The 26304-nt window shown below is 40.1% G+C and overlaps 1 protein-coding gene across 2 annotated transcripts; it reads right to left on the minus strand.

Annotated features, from left to right (window-relative positions):
- Window positions 1-1109: 1109 nt before the first annotated feature.
- GHRH (growth hormone releasing hormone) lies at window positions 1110-24639 on the minus strand. 2 transcript variants are annotated; one of them, XM_043988576.1, is made up of 7 exons: window positions 24413-24639; window positions 16038-16138; window positions 10675-10803; window positions 10492-10596; window positions 6187-6318; window positions 5382-5489; window positions 1110-2063 (listed from the first exon to the last, which is right to left on the minus strand). In XM_043988576.1, the coding sequence occupies exons 2-6, from the start codon at window positions 16115-16117 to the stop codon at window positions 5423-5425; spliced, it is 513 nt and encodes a 170-aa protein (XP_043844511.1). In that variant the 5' UTR covers window positions 16118-16138; window positions 24413-24639; the 3' UTR covers window positions 1110-2063; window positions 5382-5422. The 2 variants fall into 2 exon arrangements, with proteins under 2 accessions (XP_043844511.1, XP_043844510.1); XM_043988575.1 differs by having other exon boundaries at window positions 6187-6321.
- Window positions 24640-26304: the final 1665 nt, after the last annotated feature.

Genomic DNA, 26304 nt, shown 5'->3' on the forward strand with positions numbered 1-26304 from the left:
GGGGTGAAGTTTAAGCCTGGGTCTCCCTATCTCATTTAGACTGAAAGCAGGGACTATTCACAGACCTGAGCTTGCTTATTGGTTCTGATCAATATGGGAATTTTTATCCCTTTCTGACCTGGGTAGGTTTGATGCTCATTAAACAACATGGTGTTCCTGGGGGCTGATGACATCACTGCCAAGTTTAATGTAGAGACCTGACCAGCACAGCTCAATGTAGCGCAGAACTCCTGAACTCTAAGACTTGCCAACTTCTGCCTCCCTGGTAGCCAGGATTACAGACACATACCACCACCCCTAAAACGGAGCTCTTACTGTTAAATTTCCTCTTAAATTGAACCTAAATTACTTCCAAGCACAAAGCCTTGTTATATGAAGGAGGAGTTTAATAGATGTGGAATGAATGAATGAATGGATGGATGGATGAATACACATCTCCCTCCTTTATATAACTGTCTCCATGTACTATAATGTGTACTTTGTGCTAACATGACAAACACACAGTGATTCAAACTCAGCGGAAGGAGAGGAAGACTGAAATTGCTGTTTGATGGGTTTATTTAGAACATCCAACATCCTACTTGGTCACAAAAATGGGAGCACAAAACCACCTTCTCTAATTATTATTTACAATTTAGCTCAAAGGCATAATTACAACAAGAGAAACAGGATGCTAGGAGTGTGGGTGGAGTCAGTTGGCTTCACTTGCACAGGAGGTGATAGGGAGCAGAAAGGCATGAGATTCTTGGAAGATATCTTCTCCACAGAGGGCAGAGAGGACTTTTCCTACCCTTGTCTGATTACTGGACTAATCGAACATCCCATGGCTGGTAAGCTGAGTCTTGAGAAGCCTACAGGTGGAAGGGACTTTCAACATTACTTAGTCCCAATTTGCTCATTTTAGAGATGAGGGAGCTGAGACCTAAAGAGGAGTAGTGAGTGACCTCCTTAAGTACATGCAACTAGTTAGTGGCAGAGTTTAGTGCCCAGGTCTACTGATTGCACAAACTGGATTTAAAAAAATCTATTACCACAGCTTTGCTGTATCAAAATCCTGTCCCTCCCCCCCCCCCGCCCCCAACCCACCTCCCCACCCCTGCCCCGGCCAATTTTCTTACATAGGTTTTTTTGGGGAGGGTGGGTGAGGAAGAAAAAAAGTATTAATAGTTTTTTTTATTTTTAAAAGCCTTTCCTAAGAAATGTATGTTTAAACCTATCTTTGCATGTAATTGGGGAAAAAACCAAAATATTATTTAAAAAAGGAAGCTTTCCAAAGGAATCTCCAAAAATTTATCTGTTATAATGCTACGGAGCTGAATTAAAAACAAAGGACAATTGTAAAGCATGTATAAACAAAAGTTGAGAACTATCTTTACATGTAACGGAAAAAATAAAATACCTCATACATTAAAAAAAAAAACAACAAAGGACAAGCAGGGTCTTTCAAATGGAAGCTGCTTTACTGGGGTACATTTTCAGGGTTCCTCCCCAGTCTTCATTCTTTCAGGCCTAGACAAAGGAGACATCTCAACTAGTGGTAGTTCAGTGCTGGGAAGTCTGCACTTGTATGTAGTAAAGAAGAAGCATTTTTGTTTCTGGCTCAGATTCACTCAGCAAATTTAATTAAAAACCAGCTCTGACTTCATTTCCATTTCCCTAGATCCTGTTGCAATATTCTTTGTAGCAGGTAGGATGGGTGTGGGGTAGGTGGATGCCCCCCAAGGACGTGGTTTGCAAACTGGAATCCCTGGGGTGAGGAATTCAGGTCAGTAATGATTAAAAATGGGACCTGAGAGAGGAATCTTGAAATGAACATTTTCAGTGTTCGAATTCATACCTACTTGGACAATTGTCATATGCAAATTATAGACAAATTGCATGCCGATTCATCCACACTCTTCCTAACTTATATAAGACATGGCCTCTGAGAAAATTCTAGAGTCAATGATATGGATGAATTTTACAATTTCCAAAGGAAAGACGAAGAAATGGAGCCAATATCACACCTTCTTTGCTGCAGGTAGAGTATTGTACAGATGGGCTCTTCATCTCTGGGAATTCCTCTGTTGCAGAAAGAAACCCAAGGTTATTACAAGGTACAGATGCTGAGGAAGGATGGGGTAGGGGGAGGGGACACACCTAGAATGAGAATGTCAGGTTCTATGGAGCTACAGCCATCCAGAAGCCAAGGCCAGCCAGAGGCCTCCAGAGGAGAGTAATGACATTAGATGGCAGGAGTTATCTCTCTCTGCATATTCCTGCCACACATTAACAAGGCCCTGGTATTTGGAGCACTTCCGAGCTAAGACAGAAACAAAAGATCTGGCTGTTTTCCCAGTCCCATAGTCTTGTCTGCCCTGTGACTTTTCAGCTTTTGCATGACCCTTCTAAGTATTTGACTTCTAACTTTTAGGAACAATGTACCTATTCTTAGGTCTTGATCTTGGTAGAGGTCAGACTTCAGCCAGCCTATGATGCTGGCAGCAAAGGAGGTGGCTGCTTATCCAGCCCCTGGACTGGAGTAACAGGATGAGAGCATTTTTCCCAAGTGAGGTAATTCAAATCTCCAGCGAAGTAAGGTATTCCCATGGTCCCCATGGGAGGGCTCAGAAGAGTCCTCATTTGATAAAGAGTTGAGTGATCACCCAGAAAACCCTGTTGGGATCTGGGTTTGTTGAATAATTTGGTTCAGAAACACACTATAGAATTAAGCTAGCCTGAATCGCTCTCTGTATTTTAGAATGAAGCTAGAACCAGTTGCTAAAGCAGAGGTTTTGCTGAAGGATTGTGTGCAACTTCAGGAAGTTATTCCAAGCAGTGTGGTCCTAGTGTGGAGGAAAGGATGCTTGTACCTTTGTCTCAAACTCACAGGATCTCAGAGCTGAGGAGATCGCAGATGTCATCCCGTCCAGTCACTACATGAACAAGAATCCTACAAATAGTCACTCATCTTCATCCTAAAGAGCTCCAGTTTGGGGGCACACAGTTGCTATTTCCCAAGGCAGGCTATTAGACAGCTTTCATTGTTAGAGAGTTTTACTTTACACTGAGCCAAAATTTCTTTGTCCAGGAACTAGGACCTTGGACTATTTGTTTCTCTTCAGGTATCAGTTTCCCCATCTGTAAAATAGATTAATCCCTGACTCTTCCTCCTTTCAAGTTGGAAGAAAGGAGAATGGAAAGTGTCCTAGTAAAGATCAGTGAGGTTATTATAAGTATATCTGAAAAGTATACATATATACAATACATTCAGTATTATTGTTATTTTTTAAAATTTTTGTTTGTTTTTTGTTTTTTGGTGGGGCAATGGGGGTTAAGTGACTTGCCCAGGGTCATACAGCTAGTAAGTGCCAAGTGTCTGAGGTTGGATTTGAACTCAGGTCCTCCTGAATCCAGGGCTAGTGCTTTATCCACTGTGCCATCTAGCTGCCCCCCAGTATTACTTTTTATCGTTAGATGTCTTGGATTCCAGAATAAGTATCCAAAAAGTTCTTGAAGCAAATTGAATAAAATGAAATTTAATTACACAGATGGTAAAATTCAGCATGGATCCAATCACTCAAAAAGTATTAATTTAGCACCCACTGTGTGTTAAATGTCGGGGAAACAAAAATAAAAATCAAACAGTCTCTGCCCCCAAGGAGCTTGTGTTCTATTGGAGGAGACAGCATAAAAATTACCTTTACAAGTACAGGATGGGGGAAGGTATGACTAGACAGCAGTTTATATGAAAAAAGATGGAGAAATTATCAGACCCCAAGCTCAATATGAATTAACAGTGTAATATGGAAACCAAGGGAGCTAGTGGTATCCTAAGAATTGTTAAGAGAGGCACTGTGTACAGAATTAGAGCATTAGCAGTTATTGTATGTGGCCCAACCACATCTACAGTTTAGAAAGGACATAAGAAAGCTGAAGCATCTCCAGGAAAGGCGTGTGAGATGGGCTATACAAAGGAGCTGAGGATACACATCACAGAGAAGAAAAGATAAGGACATGAGATCTGCTGTCAAGTACATGAAGTACTGTCATGTGGAAGAGAAATCAGACTTGAAGCAGAGAGACCAGGCTTCAAGAGAGAACACCAGGAGTGATGGGTGGAAGGTAGAAAGAGGCAGATCGATTTCCACTTAACATAAGGAAAAATTTCTTAACAATTAGAATTGTCTGAAAAAGGGAATGGGCTGCCATTGGAGTTGGTAGGTTTTCTTTCGTTCATGAGATCATAAATTTAGAGCTGTACCTTCACATACCTTAGTGGCTATCTTTTTTTTTTTTTTTTTTTTGGTGGGGCAATTGGGGTTAAGTGACTAGATAGATAGAAGTGTTAAGTGTCTGAGTCTGGATTTGAACTCTGGTACTCCTGACTCCAGGGCCGGTGCTCTATCCACTGTGCCACCTAGCTGCCCTGGTGGCCATCTATTTTACAGATGAGGAAAATGAGGTATAAAGGCTATAAGCAATGTGTCCAAGCTCATACAGAAAGTGTTCAAGGTAAGATTTTCTCTTCAAATACAATGAATGAATGAGTATTCGTTAAGCACTTACTGTGTACTAGGCACCATGCTAAACACCAGGGAAATAAATCCCAAAAGAGAGTCAGTCTCTGCCCTGAAGAAGCTTACATTCAGAGAGGAGGAGACAATAGGTGGACGTAGGTGACTGGTGTCAAAGGAAGGGCCATGAGGGAAGCCATGGGGCAGCTGATTGAAATGCCCTTTCCAGAAGCAGTGGTAGTGATGGAGCTGGACAGCTACTTGTGGTGGGGATGCCATAGCAGGGGTTCTTGGTCCTTTATAACATTATAAAGTATGGCCAATTCTGGGATGGGATTTAATCTCTAAGAGGTATTAGGGTATGGTGGAAAGAATGCTGGACCTGCAATCAAGAGACAGCTTAGAATGTCCATTCTTTCTTTCTTTTTTTTTTGTAGGGCAATTGGGGTTAAGTGACTTGCCCAGGGTCACACAGCCAGTAAGTGTTAAGTGTCTGAGGCCGGATTTGAACTCAGGCACTCCTGAATCCAGGGCCGATGCTTTATCCACTGTGCCCCAGAATGTCCATTTTTGATACTTAGCAGCTGTGTGACCTTGGGCAAGTCACTTTTGTCTCTGTGTCTCCCTTTCCTCCTCTGTGAAAGGGTTGTTGTTGTTTGTCCTTTGTTCTTGAAGAAGATCATGACAGATGTCATGATTTGCAATGAATTGGATTTAAGTGAGGAAGTGCAAACTCACTGGGGCCATCTCCAGTTGCAAAAGGGAATATCAACACACTAACTCCCCATCTCATAGGGTGGTTGTGAAGAAAGTCCTTTGTAAACTTAAAGATGTATAAAATTATTATAATGGTAGTGATTGCTTATTGTAGATGCTATGTCATACCTGTTTGAGCACAGCAGGAGTTTTCTTGACTTCCTCTAATTTTACAGGTTTATGAGCCTGGTGAGGATCCCAGGTACATTCTCTAGTTTGCTGGTGATCCCCTTAGGCCTGCAAAAAATAAAAATAAAAAAGAAGCATGGAACAGTCCGGAGCTCAATAGGGAAGATCCTCTCAACTGGGAGGTAAAAGTCAATTCTGCTTCTGAGAAAGGTAAACATTGAAAAAAGGGTTCTCAGATGGAGGCCTATGGTATTTTCTTATAGGCTTCTTTTAAGGTCCTGCACATATACCACAGTGTCATTAGATAGATAGATAGATAGATAGATATGTGTATATATATGTATATATATGCACATACATATATGCACACATATATACACAATTACACACATACACACATATGTACTATACAGATATAGATACATATACATATATACCCATACATGCCCCAAAAGCCTTCCCTGACACCTCCACTCCCACCCCCCTGGGCACAGTGACTGATCCCTCTTCTGGTCTCTGTCACCAGTCTAGCATTGTTCCCTGATTGTTTCCTGGGTGTGCATCAGTTTGCTCTCTCTCAAGCTTTCATTGCACCTAGCATAGTGTTGGACATATGGCAGGTATTTAGTAGATACACTGATGTTATCCACTGTTTTATATCATCACGACAGTCTCCTATCCACTGTTCTTTCTGTTCCCCCAACTCCTCACATAGTTGGGGAGGTGACAGGATTCTCAGTCCCCAAATCACATTCTACAGTCACTGCTTTCATAAGACTTGACCTCTCAGGCCCCCTCTGTCTACCTTTGATTCTGCAACACGGCTGCCAAGAAGTCCTGTAACACCATCTGTTTGTGGTAGCAGCTGTCCATCAAGATGCCATCTAGTTGACGTCTAGACACTACTTCATGACCTTCTTCCTCTCGATTTCCCTGTCTGCTTTTGTTGGGAAGAAAAAAGCAAAGTATATTAAGATCATAGACCAAGAGTTAGAAGGGACCTCAGAGAGTATCTAGACCAACCTCCTCACTCCTCCTCATTTTAGATATAAGGAAACTGAGGCCCAGACAGGTTAAATTCCTTGTCCAAAATCACATGTGTAGGCAGCAACACAGGTGAGATTTGAACCCAGGTCCTTTGACTCCAGAGCCCATGCTCTTTCCTCTGTACCACACTATCTCCCTTTGAGGAGCTGTCTTCATATGTGGGCTTTCTAACATTTCTGGCAACCTCGGAAAGTCAGCCTTTGCACAGAACTTCTAGGAGTAAAACAAAGGGGAAAATTCCCTGTCCTTCAGGTGATATGTCCAGGGCAGATCCCGATCCATGCTTCCATTGATACAACCTTTTTTTGGAACCAAGAACCTGATTAGAACATTGCCTTCTCTATTTGGCCTGGTGCTGGTTGGGATGGGTCCTAGGCTGTGCTCCAAGAACGCAGCTCTCTGGGCCCATCTCCTCCAAGAGGCCTTTCCTAACAATTCCAGACCATATCCCCCTCTCCCTTCATACCTATTGCCCATCACTCCTCTTTCTTCTTCCTACTGGTGGCCTTGCCACCTAAGGCCCCAAAGGACATGGCAAGGAGGAAAATGAAGCATAGTTGGAGGGGCCAACCTAGTACAATGGTCACACACAAGGATTCACCAAATGGACCTCAAGGCTCTCAGGGAAGGCGTTTTAGAGATAAAAGAGATGCACAAGACACAGACCCTGCTTGTGAAAAGCTTACAATCTAGTTGTCATGGGAACAATTTTTAACATACTGTTGAGAATTTTATAAATATTATTTGGAATACACAAACAATATATTAAATGAATTAATAAATGAAAGAGCATTTATTAGGTATTTACCATATGCTAAGAACTGTGCTAAACACTAGGGATATAAAAACAAAGTAAAGATAATCTCTGCCCTCAGGAAGCCTACATTCTAATCAAAGCCAGGGCTTATGTCACGCATCTCTTTCAGTTTCTGAATGCCCACAATGAAAGCCTCAAGGTCCTGACCAGTGAGTCCTCTTGTGTGGCCACTCTATCAGGCCAGCTGCTCCAGCCATGCTTCATTATACTTCCTATTATCTTCTCACCAGAAATGTACTGCCCTCCTTCAAGGATAGGTGCAATAGCTATGAAATTAGGGGTTGTACTCTAATATCTCTTGACCCAGCAATACCACTACTAGATCTATTCCAAAGATGATTAGGGAAAAAGGAAAAGAACCTATATGTTCTAAAATATTTATAGCAGCTTTCTTTGTGGTGGCAAAGAACTGGAAGTTACAGGGATGTCCATCAATTGGAGAATGGCTGAACAAGTTGTGGTATATTATTGTGATAGAATCCTATTGTGCTATAAGAAATGATGAACTCAATGATCTTAGAAAAACATGGAAAGACTTGCATGAAATAATGAAGAGCAAAATGAGCAGAACCAAAAGAATGTTGTATATAGTAGTAAAAACAATATTGTTTTAAAAAAAACTTGGAGTGAATAAATAATTTTGACTTATAAATATTCAAATTAATAATAAAGGACATATGAAGAAAGACATTGTCTGTATCCAGAGAAAGAAATGATACATGAAGGATATATAGAATAAGTTTGCATATATATGTGTGTGTGTGTGTGTATATATATATATATATATATATATACACACACATATACTCATTTGTGTCTAGCGGTAATCATCTCTAGGGCAAGGTGGAAGAAGATAGAAAAAAAGGAGAAAAAAAGAAATTTACATGATACTTTATTATATACTTAAAAGGTATAGCAAGTTGCACAAAATAGACTTGCAGTTTCATGTGCAATCACTTTTTTATTATACTTTGTTATAGAAATACTTGTTTTATTCTATAAATTAAAAATAAAATGAATTAATTTTTTTAAAATCAGGTGTTCTTAAACTTTTCAGTGTCCTGGATCTAGACATTGATAATCTGGCAAAACCTATGAACTCCTTCCCAGAATGTTTTTGGACTCAGAAAACAAAATACATAGTATTACAAAGGAAACCAATTACATTGTAGAATAATACAGTTATCAAGACGTTTTTAAAAAACAAAACAAGTTTACAGACCCCATGTTAAGAACCCCTGAAATTAAGGCCATGCCATATATGGCTGGGGTAGCTTTTTTTCTCCTTTAAAAGACAAGAGGGGCAGCTAGGTGGCGCAGTGGATAGAGCACTGGCCCTGGAGTCAGGAGGACCTGAGTTCAAATCTGGCCTCAGACACTTAACACTTACTAGCTGTGTGACCCTGGGCAAGTCACTTAACTCCAATTGCCTCACTTTAAAAAAAAAAAAAAGAAAAAAAAGACAAGAAAGCTATCCCTGAGACGGTCCAGGGGAGCTAAGGCCTGAGGCATCAGTGTGACATCCCAATAGCCCAGCATGTAAAAGGTACAGCCCATAAGGGTCAGTGCTCAGACTTGACCAATGTCACATTGTGGTATGAGTCACCACAACCATCTGACCCCAACACATCTGTTGAACAGAGGATCCTTTCCATGCTATGGCTAAGAAAACTTCCTTTTGTTAATTCTTAGATAAACTATGAGTATCTCATTTTATTCTAATCCTGAACCTGAACCATCAGGTAGCGTTGAGTCAGGCTTGACCTACAACATCCTCCATCTACCTTCACCCCAACTCAGCTCTGCAATTCCAGCATGATGGTCAAATCAATCCTAACACCTCTACTGAAAAGCATGTGTCAATCCACTCCCTCATGCCTCTATTCACCATCCCTCAAATTTTCCAAACCAAAATACTCTTCATCCACTACCCTCCTGTATACCTTCTTATTAGACTATAAGCTCCTCGAGGGAAAGGAATGTCTTCACTTTTTATAAACCTAGCAGTTAGCACAGTTCTTAGACTATAGTAAGGGCCTCATAAATATTTTTTCATTTATCTATTCATTCATTTCATTTGTTTGTATATTCCAGTTAAGGATTTTTTAAAACAAATTTCTCAATTTACTTAGTGGGTTAAAATTGTTCCCCTGACTACTAGATTGTAAGCTTCTTTTTTTTTTCTTTTTTCTTTTTTCTTTTGAGGCAATTGGGGTTAAGTGACTTGCCCAAGGTCACACAGCTAGTAAGTGTTAAGTGTCTGAGGCCGGATTTGAACCCAGGTACTCCTGAATCCAGGGCCGGTGCTCTATCCACTGCGCCATCTAGCTGCCCCCGATTGTAAGCTTCTTACAAGCAGGGCCTACATACTATGCTTTTCTTGCCCTCCTGCTGCAGTGGCTGGCACAGAGCTTGCTACAGAATGGACACTTATTAAAAGTTTATTTATTGATAAAGGAAGGCTTGATTACGGAGTCCTTAGGGAAGCCTATTATGAAGAAGCCTAGAAAGAGAAGAGGTGGACTGGGTCCCTGAGCTCCCAGAGCTGAAGGAGGATGCCTAAGCCAGACCCGAACCACTCCAGTGTCTTTGCCAAGAAAACCCCAAATGGGGTCACAGAGTGAGACATGACTGAACAACAACAACAAAGAACCGCATCAACACTACATCTAAAGTGGTAGACCAGGAGAATAATACAGTAACAACAAAAATTGTAAAGGATAACAACTTGGAAAGACTTAGGAACTCTTATTGATACAAGGACCAACCACAATTCCAGAGGACTTGATGACACATGTCACCCAACCCCTAGATGGAGAGCTGATGGACTCAGAGGGCCAACTGAGGCGTATTTTTTTTTTTTACATAGCTCCTGTGGGAAATTGTTTTGCTTGACTAAACATGTATGTAATGAGTTGTGTGTGTGTGTGTGTATGTGTGTGTGTGTTTTGATTTTGTTTTTGTTTTGTGGGGCAATAAGGGTTAAGGGACTTGCCCAAGCTCACATAGCTAGTAATTGTCAAGTGTCTGAGTCTGGATTTGAACTCAGGTACTCCTGAATCCAGGGTTGGTGCTTTATCCACTGCGCCACCTAGCTGCCCCCTGTAATGAGTTATTAGGAAGGGAGGGGGAGGGTGGAAAGAGAGAATTCAGAGCTGAAAATAAAATAAAATTGGATTTAAAAAATAAAGTGATAGGTAACAGACTCTACTACAGAGATAAAGCCTTATGGGGAGGCTAGCTTACCTCAGTCGCTTGCCCATGACAGTTTGTAAGAGTTTCCGAGCTGAGATCTGACCCAGGACTTTCCTGTAGCTATTGGTAAATATGGCATCAGCATGGCGTTGCATCCTATAACAAAAAAGCTCAGAGTCAGAGGACAGGGGCCATTAGGGAACGGTAGATCAGGGCAGAGGGATCTACATTCACCTTTTCTCTGTTGGGTCCATCAGGATGTCTTCCTCCTGTTCTTCCATGGAGAGATTGTGGGTCTGAGCTGGGCTGCTTTCTCGGAGCTGAAAGCTCATCTCCTTCCCTGAGACAGGCAGTGGATTGTACCTGGAGGGAAACATTGTAGCCAGTGCCAGTCAGGAAACCTGCCTCTCTACTCTGGCTCACTCCCTGTCCATGTTCATAGGATCATGGATTTAGAGCCAGAGGGAACCTTACAGGTCATCCAGTCCAACCCCCTCACTTTTCAGATGAGGAAACAGGACCAGAGAGGTTAAGTAACTTTCACAAGGTCACATAATTAGTCATTTGAAAAGTTAGATTTGATTTTACATTTAGCATTCTTCCTTAGTATACCCTTCTGCTTTTGCCCATACTCCTCCGTAGGCATCACCAGAGCCACTGACAGCTGGGCCTATCCTTCCTGAGGGTATAAAAAGCGAGGTTGAATGATGGCATGGGCAGAAACAGATAGAATGTCTATGGCTGGCATTATGGGGCAAATAGTCCTTAGTACTAAGAGAGGCAAAGAAGTCTCAGGTCGGAGATGAGGAAGCTGTCAGAGCAGAAATTTGTTTACTTACTTGGTGGCTGGAGGCTGGAAGGGTAAGAGAGGGTACAGGGACAGCAATAGTGTATAGCAATTTGGCGTATTCCCAATTATTATTTCATTTATAGGATTTCAAGCTAAAAGAAACCTTAGAGATCATCTAATCCAAATCTCTGATTTTAGACGAGAAAACTGACACCTAATTAGATTAAATGACTTTCCCCAGATCACATAGGTAGTAAGTCATGGAACTGGAATTCTAACCTACGTCTTCTGATGTATTAAGCTGGTGTGCTTTGATCCTTATAAAAATCCCACGAAGCAAAGGCAGAAGATACTATCACCTACACTTTACAAAGGAGGGGGGGCCTTAAGGCCCAGTCTCCTAGGTTAGTGATTGCCAAGGGCATATAACTAACAAGGGGCTAAGCTGGCACTAGATCTCAGGCCTTCTGACTTCCTGGCCCATTTTTTTCCTACTGTATCATGATACTTTTTTTTAAGCACCTAAAAAATACAGAACTATCCCTTAGCAAAATCATAAAAGAACAGCAAAGTTGATCTTTGGTGCCCTCCCCACTTCCCCACTTCCCCTATCTGTGCATACTTCCTCTCTCATGAAAGAGAAGACTTTGTCATATAACCCAGTCTCGCTATATGCCAATAAAACTGGCAATCCAAGTGAAATGGATTAATATTTACAAAAGTATATATATTTCCCAAATTAAAGAAGAGGAAATAGGATACTTAAATAACATCTTAGAAAAAGAAATTGAACTCCCTAAGCTTCCCTATGAAAAAAGTCCCCGGGGCCAGATGGAGTTAAAGGCAAATTCTACCAAATGTTTAAAGAACAATTAATTCCAATATTATACAAATTTTTTTGAAAAATACATAAGGAAGGAGTCCTACAAAATTCCTTCTATGACACAACATGGTTTTTTTTTTGCTTTTTTTTTTTTTACGGGGCAATGGGGGTTAAGTGACTTGCCCAGAGTCACACAGCTAGTAAGTGTTAAGTGTCTGAGGCCGGATTTGAACTCAGGTACTCCTGAATCCAGGGCTGGTGCTTTAACCACTGCGCCATCTAGCTGCCCCACAACATGGTTTTTAATACTTAACACAGGGAGAACAAAAACAGAGAAAGAACACTATAGACCAATTTCCCTAATGAAAAATTTATGCAAAAATTTTAAATAAATACTAGTAAGTAGATTATAGCAATATATCACAAAGATCGTACGCTATGATCAGGTTGTATTTACATCAGGAATATAGGTTTTGTTCAATATCAGGAAAATGATAAGCACAAGTAGCCATAGCAATAACAACAACAAAAAAAAGAAAAGAAAAATCATATCAAGGGATGCAGAAAAAGTTTTTGACAAAATATAACACCTATTCTTATTAAAAACACTAGAAAGATTATTTTTAAAATACTAGAAAGCATAGGCATAAATGGAGTTTTTCTTAAAATGATAAGTAGTAACATCATAAAATCAAGAGCAAGCACTATTTGTAATGGAGATAAACTAGAATTTCCAATATGATCAGTGGTAAAGCAAAGATGTACATTATCATCATTACTATTCAATATTGTACCAGAAACACTATACCAATAAGATAAAAAGAAATCTAAGGAATAAATATAGGCAATGAGGAAACAAAACTATCATTTTTTTTGCAGATGATATGATAGATAATACACTTAGAGAACCCTAGAGAATCAATTAAAAAAACTAGTTGAAACAATTAGCAACTTTAGCAAAGTTGTGGGAAATAAAATAAAACCAACCACACAAATCACCAACTTTTCTATAGATTACTAATAAAACCCAGCAGGAAAAGATAAAAATTTCATGCGTAGGCCAACATAATATAATACTAATGACAATTCTACCTATATTAATTTACTTTTCAGTGCCATACCAATCCACCTACCAAAGAATTACTTTATAGAGCTAAAAAAAATAATAACAAAATTCATCTGGAGGAACTCAAGAATATCAAGGGAATCAATAAAAAAAAAGAAAGAAAGCAGCCTAGCAGTAGTACCAAGTTTCAAACCACTAGAAAGTTATAATCATCAAAACAATTTGGTACTGGATAAGAAATAAAATGCTTGATTAATGGAATAGTATAGAATAGAAGTAAATGATCATAGTAATTTAGTGTTTGGTAAACCCAAAGATCCATGCTTTTGGGACAAGAGCTCACTATTAAACAAAAACTGCTGAGAAAACTAGAAAGCAGTTTGGCAGAAACTAGACATAGACCAACATCTCCCACTGTTTACTAAGATAAGCTCAAAATGGGTACCTGATTGAGACACAAAGGGTGATATCATAAGCAAATTAGGGAAAAAACATACCTGTCAGATTTGTGAATGGGGGAGAGTTTATGACCAAATGAGATAAAGAAGATCACAAAAGGTAAAATGAATAATTTTAGTTACATTAAAGTTTTGAACAAACAAAACGAATGTAGCCAAAATTAGAAGGAAAGCTAAAAACTGGTAGAAATATTTTTACAGTTTCTCTGATCAAGGTCTCATTTCTCAAATAAATAGGGAACTGAGTCAAATGTATAGACACAATAGCTATTTCCCTAATTGATAAATGGTCCAAAAAATGGGCAGTTTTCACAAGAATAAATCAAAGCTATCAATAGTCATATAAAATGTAATTTAATACTTAAAACTGTCATTTAATTTTGCATTTAATTTCAAATTGTCATTTCAAATTGTTGTTCCAAACCACTAATAATTAGAAAAATGCAAATTAAAACAACTCTGAGGTACCATCTCACACCTATCAATATATTGGTTAACATGACAGAAAAGGAAAATGACAATTGCTGGAGGGTTGTAGAAAATAAGTATACTAATGCATCGTTGATGGAGTTGTGAACAATCATTTTAGAGAACAACTTGGAACTCTACCCAAAGGGCTACAAAATTGTGCATACTCCTTGATGCAACAATACCACTACTAGATCTGTAACCCAAAAAGATAGAAGAAAAAGGAAAAGGATCCCTACGTACAAAAGTATTTATAGCAGCTCTTTTTGTAGTGGCAAAGAATTGGAAATTGAAGGGATGTCCATCAATTGAGGAATGGTTGAACAAATTATGGTATATGATTGTAGTGGAATACTATTGTGTTATAAGAAATGATGAGAAGGATTATTTCACAAAAAAGTAGGAAGTCATATAAGCTGGTGCAAAGTGAAGTGAGAAGAACTAGAACATTGTACACAGTAACAGCAATATCATAATAATAATCAACTATGAAAGACAGCTACTCTATCAATGCAAAAATTCACAGTACAAATTGAAGCATATTTTTCACTTTATTTCTTTTTATTGAATATTTCACAATATGGCTAATGCAGAAATATGTTTTACATGATTTCATGTGTATTATGGATATCATTTTTCTTGCCTGCTCAGTGGATAGGGGAAGGGCTTAAAGGAGGGAGAGAATTTGGGTTTGGAAATAAAGATTAAAAATAAAATAAAAATACAATTTAAAAATAATTTAAAACAAAGGGACCAGTGTGTGAGTTTCACATGAGGTATTTTTTTTCCATCACAAGTTTTTAGATTTATTTATGTTCCTGGGTAATTCAAGTATTCCTATCACTTGGTAGCTTATAAAATGAGTTACAATGCCCAGATTTGTCTTGGTGTGTTAGGTAAATTTTATAAGCTAGTCTGGGATATTCAGTGCAGCAGATTTGGGCCAGAATGGAGTCCAAAAATGCAACATTTCAACATGGTATTTGGAGTAACTGGGTTTAAAACTCATTATGGTTTATAGGACTTGTCTGTCTAACTCTTCATGTTATACAAAGAAAATTTCCCTTTTGTTGTTTCAATGGAGGCTAGTAAGAAAAACCTCTTTTAAAGCTATATGAGAAAAAATAAGGAAGTTAGGAAGAGGGGAGAGTTTATGGGAAAAGATAATGATTTCAATTTGGGGCCTAGGTTCAATCCTGTACCTGTGTGACCTTGCATGTCAGTTAATTTCCTTGGACCTCAGTTTCCTCACCTGTCCAGCTCTAGATATATAAGCCATGGGGCAGCTAGGTGGCACAGTGGATAGAACACCAGCCCTGGATTCAGGAGGACCTGAGTTCAAATCCAGCCTCAGACACTTAACACTTACTAGCTGTGTGACCCTGGGCAAGTCACTTAACCCCAATTTCCTCACCAAAAAAACAAAAACAAAAAAATAAATAAGATATATAAGCCATTCCAAACCCAGTCCTAGAAGAGTTAAATGGTTTGCCCAAGACCACACAGGTAAGAAATAGTGGAAATGGGCTTTGAACCCAAGTCCTCTAACATCAGAGTCAAAGCTCTTTGCTTCTTACCACCCTATCTGTCTCCTTTGTAAAATGAGGAAGTGGAACTAGATGCCCTTTGAGATCTGTTCTACCTCTGGAGTGAAATCTTGGCCTCTTTCTGTGATCCTGCCCTGTCTCTTGCTTCAGAATCCAGGAAAAAAGCTTGGTTGAGGGCACCAGAGACAAACTTTATTCTACGTGTCTCATGCCTTAATGTAAGAACCACATTCTGATGCAAAATAGTGTGGTTGTTTTTGTTTGGTTATGAGCAGTTTCAATTTATTCGAGTTGGGTTCCGGTCCCTTCTTAACTGAGTCTCTTGACTTTGCCAACAATCAGCTATGGGAGCTTCTGAGAGGCTGAGACAGAAAAGAGGCTCTGGAATGAGAAGCAGGGAAGGGGGAAGAGGAGAAGCCACTGAGGGGCAAAGGATGGGGCTTACCTGAGCGCTGGGTAGAGTGGGGAGCAGTGGGAGCAGGTAATGAGGCAAAGAGCCACAAGCAGGTCCACCCTGGTCGGCATGCTTTACACTCCAGCAGGCACCTGGGAAGAAAACAATCCAGTGGTTTGGACACAGGAGGCAGAAGCAACAAATGCTTTCTGAATAGCCTAGCTCTGTGCCATCCAGATCTAAGGCAAGAACCTGAGGAGATTCTCTGTCCTGGAGGAGCTCAGTCCATCCAACCTGCCATCCACCAAGAAAGAGGGCCCACCCAGGCATCTTGTTATCTGCCCTGATACTTTCCACTTTTCTGTGCCTGGTATAGCTATGTCCCCTCTCACTGGAGGAGTTAGTTTACTCAGCTCTGGAGGCAGAACTGTCCTTACCTGTGGATGAGTGAGTGCAAACTCGCTTCAACTAATCTATCTTTCTGACCCCCAAACCATGCTTCCCACCCCATGCAGCCACCCACCAGGGGTCCAGGGCCCTTCTAGGCATCTTGCCATCTGTGATTTCCCCATAGCAAAACTCTCTTTCTGGCCACTGCTGTCCTATATGTGTTGTCTCCCCCTTTAGAATATAAGGTCTTTGGGGACAGCTAGGTGGTGCAGTGGATAAAGCACCAGCCCTGGATTCAGGAGGACCTGAGTTCAAATCTGGCCTCAGACATTTGACACTTACTAGCTGTGTGACCCTGGGCAAGTCACTTAACCCCCATTGTCCCACGAAAACAAAAACAAAGAATAAGAATAAAATAAATAAAGAATAAGGTCTTTAAGGGCAAGGATGTGTCATTTTTGCATTTATATCTATAGAGTCTTGTAAAATGCCTAAGTAAATCACTTAATGAATACTTTTTAAAAAATTCATTCATCCTATAGCTTTAGGGGAGAGAAGGTGGAAGGAAAAATCAGTTGGATGTAATGATCCTAGTTTCTATAGCGGCAAGAATTCTGTCTCTTATTGTCCTTTTGCTGAGCAAAGACCACTATGGTTTAATAGTGAAAAGAGCTCTAGAGTGGGGTCAGGGGCCAAGGTGGAATCCTGCCTCTACCACTGACTTCCCCGGGCCTCAGTTTCCTCGTCTGTAAAATGAAGGGTTTGAATTAGATGGATTCTAAAGTACCTCCAAATCTTTGATTCTATGATTCTTGCTAAGCTTTGTTGTTTCTATCTGATGAAGACTACAAGTGAGGTTGGAGCCTTCTAATTCTAGTGCCCTGGGGCAATACTCTAGTTGCTCCATCCTACAAACCAGTCTTTCTCCTCTGAATGTGGTTCTCACATTAAAGTGTAAGAGCCCAGAATACAATTTGTCTTTGATGCCCTCTCAACTGTTTCTCATTCCCCTGACCCTTCTCATGCCCTGCTACCACCTATTCCAATTCCTCAGGCCCATCATAGAATCTTGGAACTGCAAGAACTTGTGGGGTTCTCCAGTCCAGTTTCCTACACAATAAAGGAATCCACTCCCACAATATGTTTGACAATTCAATTCAGTAAACATCTATTATTAAGTGCTTACCCTGTATAAGACAGCATGGCATGATGGCTACAGAAACTGGTTTTAAGATCAGGAAGATCTGGCTGAGGACCTGCCTATGACACATACTGGTCCCATAACTGTGTCCTGCTGGGTAAGTACACCTTTCAGTGCCCCAGCCAGAGAACAGCTGATCCACATGAACAGAGGAAGTTCCTCATTGAGAGCTCCCTGTATCGATGAAATCTCAGGTGCTCCTAAAAAGTGTGCAAGACCTTGCTAGATATTGGGGATACAAAAAAAATTAAAGTTTCTGCCCTTAAGGAACTGACTTTCTATAGGGTGGGGACAAATATGAAGAGATGTCAGCATTAAAGGCTGAGGACAGAGTTCTTTTTTTCTTTTTTTTTTGGTGGGGCAATGGGGGTTAAGTGACTTGCCCAGGGTCACACAGCTAGTAAGTGTCAAGTGTCTGAGGCTGGATTTGAACTCAGGTACTCCTGAATCCAGGGCCAGTGCTCTATCCACTGTGCCACCTAGCTGCCCCTGAGGACAGAGTTCTAAGAAGTTGGCCAGAGGATGTGCCAGTCTGAGGTGAGCCTGGAAGATAAGGATGCTGAGGGGAGAGTACTTTTATAGACAAAGAAGACAATGTATTCTCAAAGGCAGGAGCGTGGTTGTCCAGAGGCTGTTTGAATACCTTCACTGATGGGGAACTCATTTTCTCACAAGGCTAATAACCTTGACTGATGGAAAAATGTTTTTCCTTGGTTTGAAATTCTTTGTATAACTATATTTAACTCCCTATGATTTATATTCATTGATCTCAGTTCTATCCTCTGAAGCCAAGTTGGTCAAAGTCTGCTCTTTCTTGCCTGTGTTACATTCCTGTAGAGTCTTCCTCTCACAGCAAGGTATGATGATTCTGAAAAACTCTGACAAATGAATGCCCTCCAAGAGATTCAGCTGCTATGCTTAAAGTGTGGCTGCCCCACCCCCTGGGACTCTGAATTAGCCAAAGGAATGACTCTCAAATGGTAGAATTTCAAACACAGGCAAGTGGGGAGATAGAGTGATCCTTCGAGGTCCCTCTAAAGTCATAGGCAACTATTTTATCCAACTACATGTGAAGCTAGTCCCAACTAGTCTACTCTCCTGAGAGAGGAGGTATATTCTCATGCCCATCTTCTCTAGGGGAAATGGAAAAGGGAAGAGGAAACATTTTCTCTCCACAAGTCTGCTATTTGGAGCCAGTGTGGCAGGATGATTCAATAGATTCTATAATTACCCTTAATGTAGTTCCATTGACACTATGTGGTACCTGCTGGGTGACTACTATGCCACAACAAAGAAAATGCATCCTATAATTAGAGGAACAACAGTCATCAGGGGAATTATCTGGCCTTGGCCAATTTGTCTCCATTCTCTGGAGAGGAATCAGACTAAAGACTTTCTGTATGAGTTCACTGGAATAGGCCAGTGTTAATAGAGTGTCAGCCCCTGGCTCTCCCCCTACCTTTAGAACCTTATCTCACAGCCCTTCTCACTAATGACCTCCTGTCAAACTGGACTAGTCACCTTTCCTCCCACCCCCGCACACATGTGCAATTTCCCATTACTGTGCTTAAGATATCATCTCCTAGGACTAAAATGCCCTTCTCCACCCAAATCCACCATTTGCAATCTCACTCCTTTGAAAATTCTTGAATTCTTCCAGACACAACAGAAACATTAACTTCTCTATGAAGCTTACCCTCATTTCCCTTTGGAAATATTTTCGACTTCCCAAAGAACTCTGTTTATACTTTTTATTACACTTATTATGATTCCTTTGTATTTTGGCTATTTGCACTATATGTCTGCTACTGGGATGTAAACTCCCTGAGGGCAGGTACTGAGTATTATTTGTTTTTCTATTTCTCCCAAGACTGAACCAGAGCTCTTTGTACGAATAAATGCTTAATAAAGGATTGTTAAATCGCATTTCGATGATCTGAAGGATAAAGAAACTACTATATGAGAATAAAGTGAAAATATGAGACCTCTTTAGTCTAGAAAGATTAGACTGGGTGATATGTATGGGCAGGTATAGACATGATTATAGCTTGAAAAATCCCAAAGAGTGTATATGGGATTTATTACCTGAAGCTTAGAGAACTTATTATCCACCCACCCACCCATGAAGTTTGAAGGATTTGGTTTTTAGACAAAGGAAATCTCCAAAATGGGGTGTCCACAAAATGTTAGTGCAGTTTTAAGCTTTACTAGGTTTAAAAGTATGAAGCATAAGTAAAGACATAAAGTCACCAGAATCTTTCAGAATAAGATAGTATAAAATCAAGCTTAAAACCACACTGAGACTTTTGGGACATCCAATATATAAACCCCTGAAGTTGGTACTGGCTGAAAATAGTAATGGGTTAAAAAGCATCTTAGATTTATAGGTGACAGATATACAAAAGAATTTCCCAGGGTAAAGGTAAAAGATATTAAGGGTACACCCCTAACCTTTTTACAATAATGTCCTGGGAACAGAATACTGCAGTCTCTTTGTGTCACTATTAGAGAGAGGAGAGAGAATGCTGGTCTCCCTGCTTCACATATTTTGTGCTCTTGCTGTCTGTGGCACAATCATGGATAAGGAAAATATTGCAGTCATAAAGCAGGACTGAGAGCTTGAAACATAGAATGTCAGAGGTAGGAATCCTAGAACATAGAATCTAACCTAGAACATTAGAATGCAGACCACAGAACATCAGAGCTGGAAGGATGAAAGGAGCATAACTCCAGAGCTTAGAAAGCACCCCAAAACTTATAGATCTTCTACTTCAATCCCCTCGTTTTACAAAGAAGGAAACCTGGAGGCAGCTAGGTGGCACAGTGGATAAAGCACTGGCCCTGGATTCAGGAGGACCTGAATTCAAATCTGGCCTCAGACACTTGACACTAGCTGTGTGACCCTGGAAGTCACTTAACCCTCATTGCCCTACCAAAAACAACAACAAAAACCAAGCAAAGAAGGAAACCTGAGATCAGAGCTATAAAGGAAGGGCCTTCTTCAAGGCCATAAAGCTAGTTAGTGGCAAAGCCAAGACTAGAACCCAGGTGTTCTGACTCCCAGTCTAATGTTCTCCATCTTACAGATTGAGAAACTGAGACAAAGAGTACTAACATGTCTTTTTCGAAGCTACACAGCTTTAGTATCTCCCAGTCCCTTCTCTACTTCCTGAACTAAGGGGTCATTTGATGGGCTGGTTTCTGCCCTTTGAATTACCTCTTTTTCAGGAACTCATTATTTTTTACCTTTATTTTTTTAATAATAAACATTTTTATTCAAAGTTTTGAACTCCAAATTCTATCCCTTCTCCCCTCCTTCCTCTCTCCCCTCCCTGAGTTGGTAAGCAATCAGATATAGGTTATACATGTGCAATTATGTAAAACATTACCATATTAGTCATTTGTACAAGAAAACTCAAATAAAAGAACAAAAATGAAAGAAAGCAAAAAATAGCATGCTTCAGTTTGTGTTTAATCAATACCAGTTCTTTCTTTGGAGGTGGATAGTATTAGGAACTCATTATTAACTGAAAAACCTCAAGTTGAAAAACAACAACAAAGAAACCTGCCCCCCCTCCCAAACCACTAAACTTCTCCTTGTTCTACCTGTACTTACCTCATACCCTATGCTAAGGAAAGACACTTTCTGCCTCTAACATACACATACCCAAAAGAGATCATACCAAAAAAGAAGGTATATGGGAGGTAGGAAGTGAGCCGGAGTGCATAAAATATGTGCCGTATATATTGAGCCATTCCATAAGAAAGAATCCAGTGGGATTTTGTGGGGAGGAAGTTTCCATGCCTATCAAATACTTTGATTTTGCTACAGGATCATGGGAATGAACCAACCCATCCAGGGCTTAGTCAGGAAATATGGGGCTCTTTGTCTTAAACTTTATGTGTCAAAGCACGCCCCTTTTGTCTTGGAAGAATTATATAGGAACTCTTCAGGATCTTAGGATTCAAGATTCCTGGTTTCAAAAATCTCCAGTCCCGGGGGCGGCTAGGTGGCACAGTGGATAAAGCACCGGCCCTGGATTCAGGAGTTCCTGAGTTCAAATCCGGCCTCAGACACTTGACACTTACTAGCTGTGTGACCTTGGGCAAGTCACTTAACCCCCACTGCCCTGCAAAAAAAAAACAAAAAACAAAAAAACAAAACAAAAACAAAGATCTCCAGTCCCTCACTACAACCCAACTTCCTGCCATCTGGTGCAGTTCCAGGCCTAGCATGAGCCCTGCCTCAACTCTGGATTAGCTGCTGTGGTGACTGGTTGCTGTTTGCAAAGCCTAAGGCAGCCTCCCTTATTGTCTTCCTTGTTTTGGAGCCAGAAACTATAAAGTGATATCAGTACCTAAAAGAGGTGCCCCCTTGGAGCAATTAGAAGATAAGAGAAATCCAGCCATCTGAAGTATTTTGTATTGGGAATATGATGCTTATCTTTTTTTTTTTTTTCCTGAGGAGAGGTCCATATTCTAAATTGGATTTCTCTATTCATGGCAATCTTTAGAACCTCTGCTTCTCAAATGAGGCAGTTCCTCCTGTATCCTAGGAACTAGAAGCTGGGAAAGTAACTTTAGAAGTGGTAAAGTCTTATTTTCCAAGACTGGTCAGGGGCTGGGGATGCTTTGGTTAATTGAATATTCTGATTAACTGAATTATCATAAATGATGCTACATTCTCTTCTCTGCCTTGGACCTTCAGAAGCTAAGACCTTGGATGAAAACTCCACATACAGTGTGAGTGAATATATTCCATTAGGTAAAGATGTAAAGTCACCAGAGTCAGAGTAAAATTATATGAGATCAAGGGTTTTAAGAATAACAAATGATAAAGACTGAAAATGCACACTTCAATTTAACCAACACCGATATAGCACTTACTGTGTGGACAGACAGCACGTTCTATACAAGAGTTTTTGAGAATTCAATAAAAATTTTTGAGACTAAGAAAAGATTAAATATAATTTAATCTTTTTTGATGATTCTGAAAGAACTTCCAGCACTTTTAGCTCTTCAGGGGCATCACAAACACCATCATTTTTCATTGCTCACTATTTCTTCAATAATTCTGATTATTTAAGCTTCTGGACTTTTTGGATTCTATAAAAGTTGAACCTTACTCTACCACAATTGGCAGTCCAACATAAATGATCTCAGTGTCCCACCAACCCAGAGAGAATTCTCCAGATGATGGTTTTTGTCAGAATGGGTCTCCTGAAGAAGATAAGCTGTCAGAACACATTCCCAGAAAGTGACACCCACAAAGCACTGCTTTGGGAAACCTGAGAAGTCTTATATTAGGAGTGGTAACAAAAATACCATACTAACTCCCAGTTCTACAGCTCTTTATGGTTTATTGAGAACTTCCTGCATAATAGCCTCTCAGAGTCAGAAGACCTGGGTTCAAATCTAATGTTTACGACCTGTTTGGCATTGGGCAGGTCACATAACCTCCTTGGGTCTTAGTGTCCTCAACTATAAAGTGAGAGCTATTGACTGGATGTCCTCTGAACTCTCTTCCAGTTCTAAATCTATGATCTCAAGTATCATTGTTCCCATTTGAGATGAAGAAACAGACCGATTCCATCTATGTGTGTTGGTTTGTCCTTGAAAATCTCTGCAAATATGTACCTCCTGATTACGCTTTAAAAATCAATATTAGCATTCACAATAGAAGACTGTTAAAATTACTAATGAGGAAATAGCCACATAAGAGGAGTTCAGTTTCTAAGCAATTAAGGAAAATTGTTGGACAGATCAGTGAAAGCTATTGATTTACAAAGCCCCTTAGCTCTTCTCCTATTGTTGTTTGTTTGGTTTTGAACCAGACTGATTTCACTAGAATAGAGAACTCATAGGGAGAACACTCCCCCTACTCAGGCAGATAGTAACCTGCTCTACAACTTAGTCTTGGAGTGTCATGGGGAGGGAAGAGGGGGACTGGGATGCTAAGTGATTTGCTCTGGTCATATGGTCAGGAAGTGAATCTAGGTCTTCTGAATTCTGAAGTTGACTCTTAATCACTATATTATACTGCCTCTTTTCCCTGTGTAGTCTTTTTTTTTTTTCCCCTGTGTTGTCTTAACGGCACTTTTTGGAAGAAGAATCCAATCTTTAGGAGAACCTAACAAATTTACAGGCAGCCCTAAAAAGCAGGAATCAGAAGGCAGCATGGTGACGGAAAGAATGGAGTTATATGGACACAGCTAGTAAGTGTCAAGTGTCTGAGGCTGGACCTGAACTCAGGTTCTCCTGACTCCAGGACCAGTGTTCTATCCACTGAGCCACCTAGCTGCCCCTATCTGAGGGCTCTCAAAGGCTGTGTTAATCAAAGGAAGGTAAACTTCAAGCCTTTGCAGGTCCCAGTCAATTTGGCTGGCCATGGACTGTATTTCTGTCATTCAAGGACCAGCCTAAGGTTGGAGAAGCTTATCACCACTAAGTTGATTACAGGGTATTGATTTTTTTTTTTTTTTAGCATCATATGGACTCAATTGACCTGAATCACCTGTATGATTCAGGACAAGTCATTTAGGTTCTTTGGCTAAACCTTACCTAGAAAATGAGGGGATGGGACTAGATGACTTCTAAGGTCCCTTCTAACTCTAAGATGATGGAATCTGTCATCATACTACTGGGGCAAAGGAAGTAAGTTTTTGGCCTTGTTATGGAGTCATTTGAAATGCCATTACAGCTGGGGCAGTCTGACCCACTTGGGATTCGTTGACATTGCCCTAGATTCAAAATGCCTTCAAGTTCTTTTGGCAGCATGTGCAAAAGACCAAAAAGAGGATTATTTTTACCTAGCCAGGGCCATGGTTGTACTCACCAGTCCCTTTGTAAAGAGGATTGCAGGTTGCCTTTGAGATGTCAGATGTTTTGAGTTTTTGAAAATGGCAACTTCTTTTCCTTGCTGTTTCTTGACACCACCAGTGTCTCTTTGTCCCCACTTCCTTCTTCTGCACAGGTCTCACTTTTTTCTTTACCTGGCCAACACTGTCCAAGAGCCTACTGACAGGAGACGGGGCAGAAATGCGCAGCTGTCTGTTTCCACCACCTTCCTCAGAATGGTGTGTTCCAACCGCTGCCTGGAGTCCTGGCAGTTTTTATACCTCCATTCTCTAGAGCATTTTCAGCGTCAGGGAATCAATTACCCTCAAGTCCATCAAAGGACTGTTTTTAGCATTCCATTTATAAACTGGAACATGGAAAGATGATGGCTCCCCACCCTCTCTTCCCACAATTTAAAATGTCTTACTTAATTCATCTGTTCTCTCTTTACATTTATGGTGGTAAACAGTGGTAAAAAGCTCTTATTATTATTATTTATTATTATTATAATATTCTTCCTCCTTTGAGTAATATCATTACAACAGTAATTGTAACAATTTCAGTACAAATAATAGGAAGGCATAAATGTCATATTCGCATTCCAAGATTTGGCAAGCATTTATTTATTTGAAGTAAAAATAGCCTTTACAATATCTCAATTTCTGTTTTCCAGCATAGTTAAAAGGTTAAAAGAACATTTTTCTTTTTTTGTTGGGGAAATGATTTTTCCATCTTCCGTGTTAAAGAAGTGAAGTCCTGCTCCAATGGAGCATCTAGGGGCTCTCCTTTTTTTGTTTTTTATTTTGTTTTTGTTTTTTGGTTGGGCAATGAAGGTTAAGTGACTTGCCCAAGGTCACACAGCTAGTGTCAAGTGTCTGAGGCTGGACCTGAACTCAGGTTCTCCTGACTCCAGGACCAGTGTTCTATCCACTGAGCCACCTAGCTGCCCCTATCTGAGGGCTCTCAAAGGCTGTGTTAATCAAAGGAAGGTAAACTTCAAGCCTTTGCAGGTCCCAGCCAATTTGGCTGGCCATGGACTGTATTTCTGTCATTCAAGGACCAGCCTAAGGTTGGAGAAGCTTATCACCACTAAGTTGATTACAGGGTATTGATTTTTTTTTTAGCATCAAAAAAATGAAATGGCTATTAAAGTGTGGAAGGGTTCTGATCTCTGATCTAGTTTGCAGACAGAATTTGCCCACATATTTCAAATACAACCAGCTTCTCTGCTACCTCATCAAGAAGATATTTGTTTCCTGTGGACTAAATTACTTTTAAGACTCCACCTATCTCTAAATCTATGCACTACCAACTATGATTTGCGCCTGCTGTGGTTACAGTTTAATTCCTTAGCCAAAACTTCATAAGCACGAGCCTTCTATGGTCAAGGAAGCCAAACAATTGGAATGTTTTTGTAATCAAAGAAAAAATGCAAAGTCTTGGGAGCATTGCTGCTTTTCTACATTTCACTAACCCACAGGTAAGAAATGGTCCTGGTGAAATAGATTTGAATAAAAAGGCTTATTTGACAGAAGTCATATACTTAGCCGGCACTGAGCAGTTACACAGACATATACAGATATATACACACACATACAAATATAGTGTGTGTGTGTATATATATATATATGTATATATATATATACACATACATTATATATGTGTGTATGTATGTACATATATATTATACACACACATATATATGTGAATTATACTATCTAATCCATTATATATCCTCTTCAAGTCATTTAGGCAACTCTCTTAAGAATTTGTTGCTGCGGGGCAGCTAGGTGGCACAGTGGATAAAGCATCAGCCCTGGATTCAGGAGGACTTGAGTTCAAATCTAGCCTCAGACACTTGATACTTACGAGCTGTGTGACCCTGGGTAA

The sequence above is a fragment of the Dromiciops gliroides genome, chromosome 2 (assembly GCF_019393635.1).
Source record: "Dromiciops gliroides isolate mDroGli1 chromosome 2, mDroGli1.pri, whole genome shotgun sequence".
NCBI classification, from domain to species: Eukaryota; Metazoa; Chordata; class Mammalia; order Microbiotheria; family Microbiotheriidae; genus Dromiciops; species Dromiciops gliroides.